At 48.1% G+C, this 18942-nt stretch overlaps 1 protein-coding gene across 2 annotated transcripts in view; it reads left to right on the top strand.

Moving 5' to 3' along the window:
- The window catches only part of LOC115652758 (cytochrome P450 26B1), a 45919-nt gene extending 27502 nt beyond the window's left edge, over positions 1–18417 (top strand). For both annotated transcript variants that reach the window (XM_030565179.1, XM_030565180.1), the window contains 4 exons: positions 3985–4260; positions 6569–6724; positions 9412–9693; positions 14270–18417. In XM_030565179.1, the coding sequence (XP_030421039.1) occupies positions 3985–4260; positions 6569–6724; positions 9412–9693; positions 14270–14662 (1107 nt within the window). In that variant the 3' untranslated portion in view covers positions 14663–18417. The remainder of the gene's footprint in view (positions 1–3984; positions 4261–6568; positions 6725–9411; positions 9694–14269) is intronic.
- Positions 18418–18942: the final 525 nt, after the last annotated feature.

Here is an 18942-nt window from a genome sequence, read left to right as displayed (position 1 = left end):
GTGGGCGCTGTTTGAGGTGTAGGTGTAAACGCATTGGAGGCGAGCCCATGATAAATCTCAGTGCAATGAATCCTGATATACCCTGAGTTAGGGAGTGGCTTGTCCAGCCAGCCAAACTTCCTGGGAGCTGCGAGGTGCCGGGTACGGACCATCTTCTACAACAGGGAACAAACCCTCGTTGGCAGCAAGATGGGCTATACAAGACTCAGTGGGTCTATCCTGGCTCTAGCTGCTGGGAGACAAAGAGGTGACATATGTAAGAAGAGAGCGGTAGGCAGGGGAGGTGGGCTTCCAGTTCTGACACTGGATCAACTCTCTGAGTGTCAGCGTAGCCACCTACCTTCTCCTCAGAGTTGGGAAGGGATCTCTAGACTAACCTGCCCCATCTCTTTGGCAGATGATGGGTGTCGGGGTGTTCGTGCGGGGGTGGAGTGTATTTTTGTGTTTTGTTTTGTTTTGTTTTTTGCATTTTCTGGCACAAATCGCTTTCAGAGCCCCAGGAATTTGCACAACTCTCGGGGCTCAATGACAACATCAGTCCCTCTTCTCCAGGCATTTGAGGCTGCGCTGTGGAAGCAGAGGATCCCACAGCTGCCTCTCACCAGGTTACCTTCCTCTAAAGCAGCTGGCGCTGGCCACTGTCAGAGATGGGATACTGGGCTAGATGGATCTTGAGGCTGAGCCAGTCTGGCCATCCCTATGTTCCTGTATTCACACCTCCCCTATTGCCCAGTGTGCTTTTGGGTCTGGGGGTGCCCTCCCCGCACCAGGCATCCAGTTATACCTAGCTTGCTTCTTATACAGACAGACATCACTGGGGCACTGGAGAGAACGCCTTGCACATTGGCTGCTTAGTGAGTTACCATGACCGTAGCTGGTGGTGGTGGTGGTGGTGGGGGTATTGTGTATGCAAGAGAATAGGTATGGCATCAACAGTGGTTGAGGTAGCTTCCCTCATCCACTACCCCACCAATGTGCCTCAAACCTGCCCTATAGGTGTGCGGGGAGTTGTCTCTATAGTCCATTGGTCTGGTTGCCAGGGTGGCTAACAAAGGTACCAGTGAGTCTGCCAGGGGGAGCAGTTTGTTTTTGTGCTGAGCCCTATCTTATGGTACACGGGCCACAGACCAATGGAATAAGGGAAGGACTCCCAGCGGTGTCGCTCTGTGTCGCTAGCCAGCCTGCCGGCGGGGGTGAAATAGAAGGGATCCCTTGAGGGGCTAGGGTTTGAAAAGTAGGACGGGGGAGCTATACAAATAGCCGTCTTCTGCAATAGTGCTGAGCACTCTGGATGGCATTCTTCTCCTTCAAAGGGACAATAACCTTTCCACCGTGCCGCACAACCACGATCACGTGCAGCTTCATGATGGCTCCCTGGGTAGAACTGGGGGCTCCTGCTCCAAAGCACATGCTCCCTGCAGGAGCATCATGCACCCACAGGCACAGTAAGGGGACTATGGACACAGCTCAGCAGTCCTGATTCCACCCAGGAAATGGCAGTGGTGTGCAGTAACACACACACACACTGTTGTGGTTTATTGCTTGCACACCAGCTGAGATCAGGGTTCCATTGTGCTGGGGGCTGCACAGAGACAAGATAAGAGATGGTCCCTGCTTTGAAGAGGTTAAAATCTAAATAGGCAAAACAGGAGAAAAAGGTGGTAGGAAGGAAATGTCATTATCCCCATTTTATAGATGGGGAATGGAGGCACAGAGAGATGAAGTGACTTGCCCACGGTCACACAAGAAGTCTTTGGGGGAGCAGGGACTTGAACCCAGGTGTCTGGAGCCTGAACCCCAGCTCATTCAATGCCGTATCAGACCCGTGTTTCAGATGGGGGAAACTGAGGCACAGGGAAGGTTAAATGTTTTGTCCAAGCTCTCGTAAGTGTCAGAACCAGGACCAGAACTCCCAGGGGCTGATTCTAGGGGAGTTGCTTGTATGCAACAGCTGGAGATTTGAGTTCAGGAGTTCCTGATGCCCAGGCTTGTGCTGCTGGGCCACATCCCGCTTTACCAAATCTCATCTCTCTCAACACAACATCACGGAGAGCCAAGATCGCTTGAGCTTCTTTCAAGAGAAGGAGCCTGGGGGTTGAACTTTGGCATCTGCCAGGCGGGGACAGCAGAAATACACCCCTTTCCCTTTCTGCGTTATGGTGGCAGAGGTTTCCACCGCGCAGTAGCGCCTGGGCTCCGGGTGCCAACAATCACTAAGAGCCGCCAACATTTCTGCACCTGGCGCCGTATCAAAGCCCGATGTCCCGGTCACGGCCACCAGGGAAGTGTCTCTTTTCCAGCTACTGGAACCGGCCTACGCTTGTTTATTTCTTTCTCCTCCCTGCTTGCCCTGGCCCAGGTGGATCTTGGAGGAGCATGAACAGGGGGAGGCCTCTCTTCGTTTGGTGCAGCCCGGGCATTTGGGGATCTCGGGGATGGGGGAGGGGGAGCTTGGCAGCGGAGCTTGGCGGGGCTGCAGTGTTGTCAGGTTTACTAGCTATGGTTTTTAGAAATGTGTCTTACCCACCCACACACGTCTCTTTCCAAGGCTTAAAAATAGACTAAGCCAAAGCGCCATGGGCCAGGCAGGCTCTGCGCTCCAGAAAGCAGGACAAGATCAATCCATTTCTCTTGCCCTTTTCGGCTCTTTCTCATCCCCCCTTCTGCTTTTCCTCGTCCCCCGCCAGCTCTTGGCTGGAGAATTTTTTTTATTAACAGCCACAAAGCCTGCCGGCCCCAGGGCAGGCTCTTCCTTCATTTCTTTCTTTGCTCCTAGGGAAAAGCCCCTCCTGTCGCCCAGCGCGCCGCGTGAAGGTCAGTACGTGTAGGGACTGGAGCACTTTATGAACCAGCGATTGTTGAGTCTTCAGGGCCAGGTTTTAAAGGGCCAGGGGTGTTATTTCACCAAACAAACTCCAGCGAGCGACGCCGAGCATTAGCAATGCAGGGTCACGGCCAGGAAAATGTTACCTTTCCCTTCCAGTGCTGACTGTGGGGGAAATTCTCACATTTACAGCTTGAAAGGTTACGTTCTTGGAGGGGCTTTGGCTGGGGGTTTTCTTTTTTTTAATTTGATAAAATGGGGCCCCGCCCCTCCCTCCCGGCAAGCCCAAGCCTTCTCAAGCAGGAGCTGGAGGAGGTTGCGCCGTCTCGTCTGACCTTTACCTTGGCGCGCGCTTCCCTCTATGGGGGCTTGATTTGATTTTGTTTTCTCAGTTCCTGGAGGCCCGGAGCGTGGCAGCGTGGGTGAGAGTTAATAAAAAGTAAACAAACAGCGCTTTTCCACCCATGCATTCTGGGCTACGGGGTGGGGAGGTCAGAATGAAAGCGTGTGCTGTGGAGTTAGCCAACTGGGATTATAGCGGAGGGGAAGGGATGCGGGGAGAGAGCAGAGAACATTCCTTGCATTGCTGGAGTCCTTGCACAATAATACAGAGCCTGTAGCAGAAAGGGGAGCTGGGTCTGTCCACTCCAAAGCCGACTCAATCGCAGAGTTTAGAAGAATGCTGTCTGTTGACATAGACTTTCCTCTCTCTCTCTCCTCTCTTTCTCTCACTGCTTTGTTATTGTAGGGTTGCTCACATGCTGCTTTGTTATTGTTGGCTCACTGCTGAGCACTGGGGCTTGACATACTAGATGGTGGTTGTAGGATTGCCCATGTGCTGGCTTATTGTTGGAGGGTCTTTGGCAAGCTCTGGAATTGGACACTGGACTGGGTTGTCTTCCTGGCTCTGCCACTGATATACTCAGTGACCCTGGGGAAGTCATTTTCCCTCCCACCCTTTGCCATCTTGCTTATTTAAATGGTGAGCATTCTGGGGCAGGGATCTTGTATTCCTGCTTGTCTGCACAGCAACTAGCATAATGGGCTCCTTGCTCTCCACTGGTGCCCTTAGACACCATTTAATGCAAGCAACACTTGTCTGTTAGGGAAGGCTGGAAGACCTTGGGTTCATCTCTATCTATGTATGGTTTGTATTGCAGGTATTCTCCAAAATCTTCAGCCATGAAGCCCTGGAGAGTTACCTGCCAAAGATCCAGCTGGTGATCCAGGACACGCTCCGGATGTGGAGCAGCACCCCGGAGCCTATCAACGTCTATTACGAGGCGCAGAAGCTCACCTTCCGCATGGCCATCCGGGTTCTGCTGGGCTTCTGCATCTCTGATGAGGACCTCACCCGTCTCTTCGAGGTCTACCAGCAGTTTGTGGAGAACGTCTTCTCGCTGCCCGTGGATCTGCCCTTCAGTGGCTACAGGAGGGTAAGAGGCTCCTCTGGCACCACGTAGGGTCATGACATTGAGCTAGAGACACTGAGCATAGCTTGGAAGGATGATCTAGTGGATCTGGCACTGAACTGGTACTCAGGAGACCTGAGTTGAATTCCTGGCTCTGCCACAGGCTTCCTATGTGACCTTGGGCAAGTCACTGTGCCTCAGTTCCCCATCTCTGTGTGCCTCAGCCCCCTGTCACACAGAGATGTCAAGAATAAAATCTATTAATGATTGGGAGGTGCTCAGATACTGCAGTGATGAGGGCCACACTTAGATGATGGAGGTGGGAAGGAACCAGAAATTTCTGGCCTTGAAGGAGAAGGCAGTGAGGTTCAGTGGACAGGGGCCTGAGATCCTGTGCTTGGCGTTCCTTGTTAATCCATACATTATGCTAGCGCCTAGGAATGCCAATCAAGGTTCCTTTGTGCTAGGAGCTATACAGCTGAATATAAAGGAGGATAAGGTGGTGGCTTTCTGGTTATTTTGGTGTGTGACTTTGCCATTATTGCCCGAGTGCATATCCTTTGGCCTCGGTCCGCCCCGCCTTTTCCCCTGTGGAAAAGGGACAGAACGGCCTTTTCCTAATTTCTAGCTTCTTCCCAGTCTTTGAATGAAACACTGAGGGGAAAAAAATCAGTTTTTATACACTAAAGCCCAAAAAATTTAGAAAGAAATGAAAATTCTTCATTTCTCTCAAAATTTGTTGCAATATTTCTCATTTTCTGACCTGCCCTAAAGTTGGGGATACAGATGTCAATCTGCCTTTTAAAGCACTTTTCAGATGCTCTGCAGACAAAACACTAGATAAGAGCACAGTGTCATTACAAAGCTGAGACTCTTTTAGTGAGAGAGCTAGTTTGGGAATTCGATTGGGTTCTTGGGAAGAGAACTCCATCAGAGGAATTGGATACATTCCTTTGAGGTAAAGTTTCCTAAAGATTTGTGGGACAAGAAGTGGGGAGAGAGGGGGGGGCAAAAATTGGGGATAATTGTTGTGGCTATCACTTTAAAACACGACGTTCATACGGTGGTGCCAATTAGACTTTTGTGGAATCTTGCATATTTGGGGCCTTCGTCTGCACTGGGGTGAATCTGGAGTTGGCCACTCACGTCAAAGAGATTTTGCCAAGGACTGATTTTTCTAGGATTTCAACCCCGCAAGCAACTTCCAACAGCTGTCTTTTAAAAAAAACAACAACAAATTAACCTTCGTCAGATTCCTCCCTGCACCTCCCCAAATGCAAGATCCAGCCCTGCAAAAGTGGCAGGTTTTCTCTATCTAGCGATGCTGCGGCATTGAAGTCTGACATTTCATTGGAATCATGATAACTAAGGCACTTATAGGTGAGGTTAAAAGAAACAGTCCCAGTATTTTTTTAAGACTCTCTAGCATTCCCCAAATGGCTAGCTTGTGTGTCATGTGGCGCAGTCAGAGCTCAGGCTGGTTTATGGGGGTAGGATAAGGATCTGATTGGCATAACCTTGTCTGCAGTAGAGAACTGTATTGTTCTAAGAGCTGTTTGTTCCTTCCAGCATGCTTGTAAAGCAGTTTGTTTCCATGCATACAAGTGGTTTGAACTGGGTACATACATGCCCAGTTCTTGTCTGCAACAGGGTACCCCTATGCCAAATATAGGCCTTCTTTCAACAGATCCTGCCCCTAGGTAGGAACAATGTGGATACAAGTCATGGACCTAGTCTGACCTCTTGCATAGCACAGGCTATAGGGTTTCCATGAATTCATTCCTGTTTGAATTAGCACATAGGTCACTGGTGGAACAGCACAAATGGTTCCAGAATACACCTCTTGCTATGTCTCAATGCACTGTTGGCCTTTAGAAGTCTCCCAGAAGCCACACTGGCAGTAGATCCCCAGCGGGATTTACAGCTCAGTTCTAGCATGGAACAGGGACGTACCTGGCAGTGGTTCTCGGACCAGGTTAGCCTGGCTAACGTGGGCACGATAAGCCATTTGTGTTTGCATTGGTTCTAGCCCACTGGGCCAGCTGCCAATAGTCCAATTTCTAGCACTGATGCTGCCCATGAGTTTGGAATGACCCACACAGCTTCCATCCATGGTGAGTAACCCAGCCATTCCCAGATTTTTGTCAGTAAAGGTTTTCTGTCCTACTGTCCATCTATAGTTCTCCCTCTGGTGACTGACTAATTGTGGGCCAATTAAACACTCATTTAGCCTTCACGCTGACTCCTCGGGGAGCCCCAGACCTGAGGAACCGTTGTAATGCCGGGGCTGCTGAGCGGCTATTTCATGGACCGACGGCTTGCTGTTTTGCAGGGGATCCGAGCTCGGGAGACTTTGCAGAAGGGGCTGGAGAAAGCCATTCGGGAGAAGCTGCAGAACACGCAGGGCAAGGACTATTCCGATGCCCTGGACATCCTGATAGAAAGCGGCAAGGAGCATGGCAAAGAGCTGACCATGCAGGAGCTGAAGGTAAGAGCAGGGTCTTGTGCATCCCCTGGGGAAGCTCAACCTTGGGTCAATTCCTCCCTTAAGTCACCATTGGTTAGGGTCGGTTTCCTCCTTCACTCTCCCCAGTCTCCCACGGCTGTGCCCGTCCCACCCACACCATGTGACTGGCGGGTAGCTTGTGCTCAAGAACAGCACCAGCTGGGATCACCGAGGGGCAGAATGGCAGAGAAGGAAAGGCAGCAGCAGAGCTGGGTGGAGGCTCAGGGCTGGATTAATGACGGGTGCTGAAGGGCTGGGTTGAGGGGCCTTGGCAGAGCTGGGGTGAAAACCCCAGGGGCTGGAATAGCAGGGATGTATTAGCAAAGCCATCTGCAAGCACTTGCACAGCACCTGCTTGGACTCTGTGTGGATCAAACCCAATGCCAGCAGACCATTCTTTCCCCTAAGAGCCACATTTATGTGAAGATCCTGGCCAGGCTTTGGGGAAGATCATTTCTGGGGAATATTATTATTACAGAGTGGCACTCTTTCTTTTCCTGCATTTAACAAACATTAATTCATCCTCACAGTGCCACTGTGAGGCTGATCAGGGTTATTATCCTCAATTGTACAGGTGGGGAAACTGAGGCACTGAGAAGGAAGAGAGTCTGTGTCTGGCCCAAGATTAGAACTTGGGCATTCTTGGTGCCTAGGCCTGTGCTTGGACCACTAGCCTCACCCTTCACTCAGTTAATGACTGCCCAGGGTCCGTAAGCTACATCATAGGCCATCAGCTCCTTCAAGCCCATTGTTAACCCCCAGGAATGCCCTGCAGCATGGCTATTTATTTCTGTTTGACTGAATGTTGGCTCAAAACCAGTAAATAGCTATAAACTGCAGGGCGGGCCATGTGGAGAGGGAGAGGAAAGAAATGCCACTGGAGAATCTTGGGGGTCCTTTCTGCTTCCCGTGACACGTAAATGAACTGAACGGGGATATTTTTGGCCAGGCAGCACATCATGTGGGGAACCCTCTGCTCCCTTTGGCATGAAGTTTGTCCTTTTCCCTGAGTGGGTGCTCAATCTGTGGGGGAGGGAGGTAAAGACCACATGAGAAAGAAGAACCCTAAGTAAGACAATGCTGGACAGGAGTGCTTTAGGGGTGGCAGTTCTTTGAAAACCTCCAGAGCCATCAGCCCACCGTCCAGCTGCAGCTGGCACGGAAAGGCTATGTACAGAGTGGAATGCTTCGCAAGGGGAGAGAGGCTTTGATACCATGGGCACCAGTGCAAACCCATCCCAGGCCCTTGTTAGCAGTCTCAGGAGACAGGCCTAGGAGACCCAGGCTGCTCTCCAGGGGGTGGCACTGCGCAGATCAGACATGATGTAGAGCTTATTCATGGTGTAGATGGGTGTAAATCAGGAATCGCTCCAGTGAAGTCAATGGGCTGACCCTGGCATAAGGGAGATCAGCGTCAGGCACTCTGTGTGCGTGACAGGCATGCCTGAGGGATGTTGTTTGTTCCTTTTTCTCTGGGGACAGATAGATAAGGGTGTGTTCATATGCTGGTAAGTGCCAAGGACCCCCTCCCCCCCGAAGCTGCACTGCTATCTGTGCGGGGAGGGGCTGCATGTATTCTCTTGCAGCTGGGGAAGGAGGAAGCCAGCATCAGCCCCGACATGAGCTGTTGTTTTTCTTTTCCAAAATGGACTTTGCAAAGTTCCATCAGGGAGAAGGCCGGGCTGGGCCTGAGTCCCTTTCCAAAGCAGAGAGGGAATGTCTCCCTCCGGCTTAGTCAGCGGCTGGGAAAGAATCCCTGAAAGCTTAAGTGACTTGAGCAGGACTGAGCGACTGGTGAACGTGCTGTTCCTGAGTTGTCCTGTCTTGGCAGGAGGGGTGGGGAAGGTCCTTTTGCGAGCTGGGGTGGCAGCTTGCAGGAGGAGCTGGGACGTTGCTCGACCGGGGGATTGGAAACGCAGCCAAGCCCATTACGTCGTGTGACGGGGAAGGAAGAAATGATCCGCCCCAGGCTGCTGCTGGCTGCCTCGTCCTCTCAGCTTGGCTGCCACACTAACGGCTTGGGCTGGGGATCCAGGCTCTGCTGCCGCCCCCAGCTCGTGGCTCTGTACAAGCTCCCAGTGGCCCTCAGCCGCCTCTCGTCTTGATGATGGTGTTTTTTTTTTCCACTGTGTGGCCTTCCTCTGGGGAGGATGAATTATAACGTTCATGGAAGCGGGAGACTGAGCCAGGCACAGTGAGAACTAGTTTTGTTGCGGTTTATTGGTAAACCCCTGTAGCAACTAGAGGTCCCCATCAGGGATCTGGGCCCCACTGTGCGAGGCTCTGTACACGCGCCCTGGAGAGAAGATCCCTGCCCTTAAGGGCGTACAAGCCAAGTACTGCGGGAGCTTCCTCCAACGCCCCGCAGTTCTGCTCTGCGGCACCTCCCATGGGTTACCCCGTTGATGTGCAGCAGCCCTGAGGAAAGCTTTCCTGTTGCGCCAAATTGTATGTTGCAAATAAAATTTCTTTGGGTACCAGGCTAGGCTAAACCAAAGTCCTTCCAGCTGTGCCAGATTCTAGCTTCTGCTAGTGGACTGCTGGGGCATGAACCCATCTTAGCATGTGCCCCATATGAAGCACATACTGCAGCAGCGTGATGCATGGGGCCGGGTACCTGAGGCTGTGACCTTCCCAGTGTGTAATCCAGGGTTCCTTCTGGCCTTCAGGATGGCACCTTGGAGCTGATCTTTGCTGCCTACGCTACCACAGCCAGCGCCAGCACCTCTCTGATCATGCAGCTCCTGAAGCACCCCAGGGTTCTGGAGAAGCTTCATGAAGAGCTCCGTAGCAAGGGCATCCTGCACAACGGCTGCATCTGCGAGGGCTCCCTCCGGCTGGACACTATCAGCAGTCTCCACTACCTGGACTGTGTGATCAAGGAGGTGCTACGTCTCTTCACCCCCATCTCCGGTGGGTACAGGACGGTGCTGCAGACCTTCGAGCTGGACGTGAGTACAACAGCCCAAGAGTTTTGATGTGTCTCGTGCACCTTCTCCCCCGAAAAGGGGCTTCAGAGTATTTTATAGAGAAGCAGGCAGGAATCTCTGCACCTTCTGACTGGAATACAGCCACCTCTGGGGTGGAACCTGGCAGGTTTTATAACTGTGTAGGCCAATGTTACACAAGTGCAGGACAGGGGGCAAGATGTGTTAGATCCATTTTAAAGTATGGGGGAAGGGGTGTTAGGGAATAGGATATTTCTCCCAAGTGTTCTGACACTGGAGGTTGGCCGGATCTTGACATGAGCATAAGCACTAGGGCCTGGGTTTACATTTCAGCAGAAATGCAAGACCGCCTCTCCAACGGCACAGCACTACACAGGGGCATGGGCTGAGTACGGACTCAGAAAGAACATAAGACTGGAAGGGACCTCCTGGATCACTGAGTCCAGTCGCTGCCATCGCAGGTCACCCGTCATATCATCCCGTTCATATTAAACTTCTCAAGCTTCATCTTCAAACCAGTTTGGTTGTTTGCCCCTTGTCTCTGTTCTTATTCTGAGGCTGTTCCAGAACCTCCCTCCTCTGATGGTTAGAAAGCTTCTTCGCATTTCCAGCCTCAGTTTACTCCTGGCCAGTTTATGCTCCTTTGCTCTTGTGCCAACCTTGTCCTTTATTTTAAATAGCTCGTCACCCTCCTGGGTGTTTGCTGATGTCCTTAGAGAGAGCAATCAGATCCCCTCTCGGCCCAAATAAGCCCAGCTCTTTTAGTCTCATCTTGAAAGACAGGCTCTCCAGTCCCTTGATCGTCCTAGTAGCCCTTCTGTGCACCTCTTCCACTTCAAATTCCTCTTTCTTGAAGATGGGTGACCAGAACTGTGCACCATATTTCAGATGGTGTCTTACCAGTGCCTTGTTCAGTGGCATAAATACCTTGCCTGATGCATCCTAGGATCACATCTGTGGGGTTTTTTTTGTTTATAGTTTCATCACATTGGTAAGTCATAGTCATCCTGTGATCGACTAGTACACCCAGATCTTTCTCCTCCTCTGTCGTTTCCAACTGATGAACTGCCAGGTTATAGCGGAAATTCTTGTTATTAGAGGACCACTTTCTGCTGACTCGCCTATGCTTGTGTCACCCTGACTTTTTCCCCTCAGAGGTGTCTTATCCAATGACAGTTCTGGCTCAGACCTGCTTAGCTCATGAAATCAGACCAGATCTCACTCTTGTGCTGCTGAAGTTGCAGTCTAGTGGATTCGCAACATTAACCCACAGAGGCTGCTGAGTCATCCAGGTAGAATGCCCTTACTCTGCAAGAACATCCGAACAGTCCATTGATCAATGGAACATTACAAGATGTACCATGTGCTACAATCAATGACAATGTATATGTAGGGGATATAATCTGTCTAAGAAACTTAAATGTAAGTGAAAGATTCTACCACATACAAAACTTCTGAAAGCTGGAAACTGATATATAGATGTTGTATTTATTCTGCAACCAGGCCTGTAGGGATGTAGAACTATCCACCTGCCAATCTGCGTGCTTATCAGTGAACCTGTCTGAATGTTGAAGCATAACTCAAAAATGGTTGAACAGATTTCGCTCAAACTTCCAAACAAAGGGACCTAGAAACTACTTTACTTGACCAGATACACCACAGGTCTGATTCCATAAATCTCCTTCCAAGCTAGTTCTTCCCTTTGTCACATCCAATCTAAATGAGAGGGTGTCCCAGCATGCTCTGCAAGGCACATGAGCTGTGCTTGGTACAGCTCCCATCAGAGTCACTGGGGAATATTGCATGTAGAAGGCTACCTGTACTGGACATGTCAAGGAAAGGTGCCATGTAATAGTCAATTGTAGAATAATCTGCCTGTTGGAGAAGCTTAAAAAAAGTCAGTTGTGGGTTGAGATCAAACATGGACAATTCCACACACCCCCCAAGGAGAATTTTTCAGAAAATTATAAGGAAGTGAAAATTGGGTGGAAGAGTTTTATATAGAAAGTTCCCCCATAACCAGAACTATTTGGCCAATATGGTAGTATAATAATGCATTCCCAGCAGTGGAAGTCATAGAGACACATTATATCTATCTTGGGGTTTTATACTGCCACCTATCACCATAGCATCTGAGCATCTTCCACATAAAATCAATAGCAATAGTGAATTCCCCAGTGGACTTTATGGAGTCTCTGCCTCTTCTCCCTTTTCAGAATCAAAGCTTTGGTTGGGGTAGTTTTTTGGTGAGCGGATAGGGGTTTGGAGTAGAAGGGGTGTTCGTACTGTGAATCTGACCTGTGGTAAAAGGCTCTCTCAAAGAGGAAAGTTTTTGTAATATATGAAATCTCCTTTTTAGGAGGAGATCAGATGACCTCATTCATGCAAAAGCATTTTCCCAATTGCACACAGGACATTTGTGTTTGTCTACACCAGGGGTTGGCAACCTTTCAGAAGTGGTGTGCTGAATCTTCATTTATTCACTCTGATTTAAGGTTTTGCGTGCCAGTAATACATTTTAACGTTTTTAGAAGGTCTCTTTCTAGAAGTCTATAATATATAACTAAACTATTGTTGCATGTAAAGTAAATAAGGTTTTTAAAATGTTGAAGAAGCTTCATTTAAAATTAAATTAAAATGCAGAGCCCCCTGGACCGGTGGCCAGGACCGGGGCAGTGTGAGTGCCACTGAAAATCAGCTCGTGTGCTGCCTTTGGCATGTGTGCCATAGGTTGCCTACCCCGGTCTACACGTTCACGCATGTTCCTGGGCTGACTTGTGCAGCATGATATTACAGGGGTTGCACACAATAGCACAACTCTTGGGTGTGACTTGCAAGTCACTTAGCAATTTAGGCAGGATCTGGCCCGCAAAGAGGACAAATTAAAGTCATACCGCTGGCAGATCGGTGCAATTACTCTGGATTTACATTGGTGGAACTGAGATCAGAATCTCGCCCATCATTTGGCACCAGAACTTTCAGGCAATCAAGGAGGAGAAAAGTTTGATATTCTAAAAGAGAAACATGTGGTGATCTCTGAAGCCAGAGATTGGGGTGTGACGGGGGAAAGGGGCAGAGGGCAGTTACAAATTTTTGGATGATAGGGATATTACTCATAATAATGGATGGAATTTTGTGCTAGCAAAAGAAAGTCTTGAGACCTGTCAGTCACAGTAAACCCTGCTAACAGCATGATTTGAGGTTGAAACCTTTTCAAGTAAACGAGATGATAAATCACCCTTTTTTTGCTCATCGGTGCATTCTTTGCATACCCACGCACTCACTCACACATTATGGGTGTGTGAAACTACATGTGTATGTGAATAGGTGATGCTGTGGACTACTATACAGCTTATCTGGACACTGATTTGGGGCGCTCTGAATAATGTGAGGGATAACAGCAGAGATGGGAGAAAAGTTTTCCCCTTTGCCATATGGTGGGGTAGATGGTGATGTCTGTTTCACCAGTTAAATCTAAAGCTTATGGAGTTACTCCAGATTTAATAAAAGAGGAACAATGATTAAAGGAATGGCAGTGATTTAAATCTAGCTAGTTTTCAAAAATGAGTTAGAAGTAGTTCTATGTTCTACAGTTGCCTCAGCCGCCCTCTGCCGTTCCTTGTGCTTTTATAGGCACACTTTTTTTTTTCTTTTGCAAATTCACTCTCCTGTTCTTGGGAAAGACCCACGCAAGCACCAAGGGAAGCAGAGATTCTAATCCTGCAACCACTTGCACGCACGAGAAAAGGTTGCACTGGCGGCGAAGTGTCTGCAGGATTGGAGCCTAGCTAGACTCCACCAAGGACTCCTCAAAACTGACTATTCACATTCACTAATGTACAAATTAGTATTTGCTTGTATTACGATAGTGCATCCAGATCCCAGAAAGGTCAATGCCCCATTACACCAGGTGCTGTACAGACACCCAATGAGTTCCTGCCCTAAAGAGCTTGCAGTCTAAATAGACAAGTCTGATAAAGGAAGAGAGAGGAAACAGAAGCACAGAGAAAGAAATGATTTGTCTGGGTTACCCAGCAGGAGAACTGCAGTGCTGGGAAGAGAACCCAGGTTTCTTGACTTTCAGTCCAGCATCCTACATACTAGATCACATGGACTGAAAACACACTGGGAAAAATAAAGTTGTTCTGTCATTAAATTCTGGATATCTTGGATACCACATGTAACGCTAGTAGGTAAAAATATTTCAGACAGAAGGACTTTCACAGTGACCGAAGTCCTCTTAAGTGTCTTTGTTCTGTGTTTACATAGTGCTGAGCATAATTGTGTCTTGGCCCATAATGAGGATTGTACCCACAATACAAATAGATAATTGATTCCCCAGCAGGTCAGAAAGAGAACCCTACAGTCCTACCATAATCTCAAGGCAGGGTGATTCCACGTTAAGCTGTTAGTATATTCTATTCATGATCGGGGATCTCAAACAGAGTTCCCAGTATCAGCAGCGTCTCAGCTCACCCGCACAGCGGCTTCACCCAGTTTGCATGGACTCGTTCTGTGGATGGCTACATTACCATTGAGGCATTCTTGTTTTTCTCTTCCCCCGTCTCCCTCTCTGTAGGGCTTTCAAATCCCCAAAGGCTGGAGCGTCATGTACAGCATCCGGGACACACACGACACCGCCCCGGTGTTCAAGGACGTGGATGTCTTTGATCCTGACCGCTTCGGGCAAGACCGTACCGAAGACAAAGATGGCAGGTTTCATTACCTCCCCTTTGGTGGGGGTGTACGGACCTGTCTCGGCAAGCACCTGGCCAAGCTTTTCCTCAAGGCGCTAGCCATTGAGCTGGCCAGCACGAGCCGGTTCGAGCTAGCCACCAGGACTTTCCCTAGAATCACGCTGGTCCCTGTGGTCCACCCCGTCGATGGACTCAAGGTCAAATTCTTCGGACTGGATTCCAATCAGAATGAGATCCTGACGGAGACAGAAGCCATGCTGGGGGCAACAGTGTAAGCTGACTTTTCCTTCACCGGGGGAGGGCCAATGGGGGTGGGTGGGAAAAGGGACAGAACGAAAGGAGAAAACAGGAAAAGAAGCTTCTCCACAACACTAACCTTGCAGAACCTCCTGGTCGAGACTTTCTCCCACAGCAAAGCTGCCAAAACGATTGTTATTTCTGTGGGGAAAGTACAAGGAGATTGGCTGGTTTGGTTTTTTTGTTTTGTTTTAAGAAGAATTTCAAACACTAGTAGAGCTTGGACTGCCTGACCATACACAGTATATAAATATTATATATATATAAACCTTTCTGCTGCAAGGAGGAGGGCAGAGGATGCCTGCTGCGGGAAAAGCTTTTGAAATTAGCTAGCGATCAGAGGTCTGACTGCCCCACTCGCCTCCTTGAAACCAGGCCAGGAGGTGTTGGTGAGATCTGATGGCAGGCTGCTACCTCTGGTGGCCTTTGATCTTGTTGAACAGTGTTAAATTAGTTGGTGATAACAGTGTTTGTTTTGTTTTGCTTTCTTTGGAGAGAACGAAGAACAGATTCCCCCCCATTCCCAATCCCTAAACCCTTCTAAACGCTTTCCAGTTCTGATTTGTCTCTCACAGCATGTGGGGAAAAGAACTCTGTGTTCAGATGACAGCGGCCCCTGCCCACAAATGCTGGGAAGTGCATTCTGAGTAATGGCACACAAACTGAACCCAGCACCAGTTTGGCTTCTGGCATGGCCACTGGTGTTGCTGCGAGGACCACTCGGCCACTGAAGAGTCAGCTGGACAGGGCGTTCTATTCTGCCTGTGCTTTGTGAACAAACAAGCCATTTGATCTGTACTGTGGGACAAAGTAATGGCCAAATTCTGCCCTCTGATGGGAATCTCTCACCCGCTTCAGCGTGAGCTGATCTCAGTTCAGAGAGTAGAACTGTGGTCTCCGATGTGTACGTTTTTGAAGTTGCCTGCTGCTGCTACATGGCATGTGTGTAACTGTCCATTCCCCCTACCCTGTCTGATCCCTCCCAAACCCCGAGTTTTGCGGTGAGCTGTGTTGTTTTTGCCTTCTCTCCAGATCTCTCAGGCCCCTCGGTGTGTGCACTGAACTCTGAATCACATGTACTTCATAAACTGTACTGGGGTGCTGCTAAATAACGTTGCTCAGAGCGTGCAGTTGTTTTGTTCATGGAACTGCTGCAGAACTAAGCCTCTAAAAATTAACTGGTCGTCACACCCACAGCTGCCACTGTCCCCTGACCACAGAGGTGCTTGCATTAAAGAGTGATGAGTGGAAGGCTCCCTCTGAGCTAAACCTTCCCTCTGCGGCATCCAACTGAAGTGAGAAGCTGTCCTGCGAGTGTTTGTCAGGGCATGTGAGCTGCCATCAATGCAATGGCTTTTTAGAGACACTGGGAACTTTGTATACTGCCCAGTCACATTCGAAATGGGGGTGTTCCTTTCTGAAAGAAAGCAAGGCCTGTATTGTAGTATTTGGATTCTCAGCATTCAGACATGTTTGGATCTGGTGTTTTGGTTCAGGGCCATCTCGAAATTTAAAAAGTTACCAGTCTGATTTTTTTTTTTTTTTTAGAGGTGCTGAGCATGCCCAATTCCTGCTTCAGCTGGCATGGCGGGCACTCACCACTTCTGCCCTGAGAAGCAACATCTCTTTTTGCTTTACTAGTGGCAGGGCACAGGTTTGGCAGCTGACACCAGGCAAACCACATGTACCGCTTCTACTTTGTAGCGGCCATGGTCAATGACTGGCAGTCTCAGGGAAGAGAAATCTCTCTCGCAATTGTCCAAGACAGGCATGCTGTTCATCTGAGCTGCAAGCACTGACTTTATACAGACCTTTCAGTGTGCTCACCCTCTCTCTCAGATATATTTGCTGTAACAGGGGCACCTCATACAGTTCATCAGGCAGAGAAGGAGAAACACAAGAGCCAGAGCTGAGAACTCCCTTGACCTGAGTGCCAATGAAACTGTTGAGGGTGGGCGGCTCGTTTTTTGTCAGGATAAGTCAGAGGAGCTGAAATCTGAAGGAAGGAGGGGCGGGAGCTTCCCACCAGGCCTGTGCAGGGTTTGCAGGTGTGGCTTTTGAAAACTGGGATGAGTCAGTGGAAGGCTCTAAGGCAGTGCTGAGTGAAAGATGCTGAAGGCTGCTCTAGCCAGCCGTTCATCCGTCCAGGATCAATAAAGACTTTGGCGGTTCCCTGGAAGGGGAGACACTAAAGATTTAATCATCACTTTAAACTATGCTGCCAAAAATCATATAGAAGCGCATAGACCGACAAACACACACACATATGAGCTCTGGCTTCCATGAGTGCATGTGACTTGGGAGACTCAGCGTTAATGTGGTCGTTTCTGAGGCTTGCTGCTCTATAATCTCTCTCTGGCCGTTTCATAGCAGGTTTTTATTTTAACAGGGATTGGCTTGAACCAAGACGCTGTAGCCTCTGAACTCTGAAGTTCAGATCCAGATTCTGATTTGGCAGCTAGCCCGTAATCTTTATGGCTGTTTGAACCAAAACACAGATCTAAATCCTCCACACCTATGCGTGGCTCAGGCTCATGTCCCACACTCAGAAACTTTGCAATCCAAGTCTGGGTCTTCACACTCTCCGGATCTAACTTTCGATGAAAACTTCACAAGATCAGGCTTTCTTGTGAACTTTCTGCCATTTCCTGTCCTGGATAGAAATGTGTCAGTCTGTGGGTCTCCACATATTTCCTGGTGATCCACTGAAAAATTTTGAGAATCATGGAGAAGAGGGCGTTGAGAGTGGAGATGGTCCATAGGATAAAAAAGCTAGAGAACCACTCTTTTTTTATATGTCATACCCAGTTTTCAGGCCTTGATAAATTCTGTTTTCAAGATGTCTGTAAAAGCCACTTGCAACCCCACGATCTTTTTGAAAACATTATTTGGTGGGAACACAGAGGACAAGGGAAGGAGAAGTGAGAGGCCACAGGTAATGAGAAGAGCAGGGTGGGGAGGGATAAAAGGCCCCACAGAAGTCCATTAAAGTTTTTCCATTGACTTCAGATCAAACCCCGTCAAATAATCATTAGCAAAGTGTTTTCTGAGATACTTTTAGAAGGGCATTGGAGTCTCAGGAGATCAGTGAAGGGTTTTCATTTTTTAAAATTTCATTACAAAATAAAAACCAAACACGCTTTTGAATGAATAAATGACCGGAGAGAGATAATGTAAGATGCATACATCTATCTATTGCGTGTGTGTGTGCGTGTGTGTGTGTGTGTGTGTTTTATCTAGATATAAATAGATCATGCTTTTGATTTACCATTCCTAACTAATATAACTTGACTAAAAAAAAAGTTGCTGCAGTGGGTTTGCAGAATAAAGCACTTTGAATCTCAGAATTTTTTTTTCCTAGCACAGTCCAATTCGCTATAATATTATTTTATACACAATTTTTTTTGGTCTGTCTTTATAAACTATTATAAGTACTATTTTTGTTATAATTCAAAATAGATATTTAGTATAAAAGTTTTGCTGTTAAATATTTGTTATTTAGTAAGATATGAATTTTTTCTCTTTATTGTAAACTTTGTCTGGAAAAAAAATTAATATGTTTTTATTGCAGTTGTTTTTAATCTTAAGAAAAAGCACTTGTGGGGATTTTTTGGTTATGAATTTGGTGCCGTGTGAACATGTGTTTCAGTCATGTGGTTTTTAATGTGTATATAATATTATGTGTCACATATTAAAATGGATGTTGTGTATTTTGTGATCTTAAAAAATAATCAATGTGGCTATTTTATAGACTTCCATAATAAAAGAGTTGGATCTCCAGACATTCTCTGTTAATTGCAGTTCTGCTGGATACCTCTTTAGGAAGTTTATAGAAAATAACCAGCAGTCATTTGGGGACATAATCCTACTCCCAATATTTAGGATTTTGGTTGTCCCAAATCTGCTTACTAGGGGATTTCTTGTATCTGTAATACATCTGGTACTGGCCACTGTTGGATATTGAACTAGATGCCTATGGGCCCGATCTAGTCTGGCAATTCAATTCCTGCGTGACCACGCTGTGAAGCATTCTCTGTTACCAGCAGATCCATGTGATTAGCCCCTTGTACTAGTACTGAGTACACAAGGACAAAGCTTTAATGCAAACTCTTCCACACACCTCCTCCCCCCAATAAGGGCTGGTCTACATTAGAAAATTAGATTGACCCATCAATGTCACTCAGGGGTGTGAAAAATCCACGCTGAGCGACATAGTTAAGCCAATCTAAATTCCTGTGTAGACAGTGCTAGGTTGACA

Source organism: Gopherus evgoodei, chromosome 5, assembly GCF_007399415.2.
Source record: "Gopherus evgoodei ecotype Sinaloan lineage chromosome 5, rGopEvg1_v1.p, whole genome shotgun sequence".
Lineage (NCBI taxonomy): Eukaryota > Metazoa > Chordata > Testudines > Testudinidae > Gopherus > Gopherus evgoodei.
This window is presented reverse-complemented; position numbering and strand designations above follow the sequence as displayed.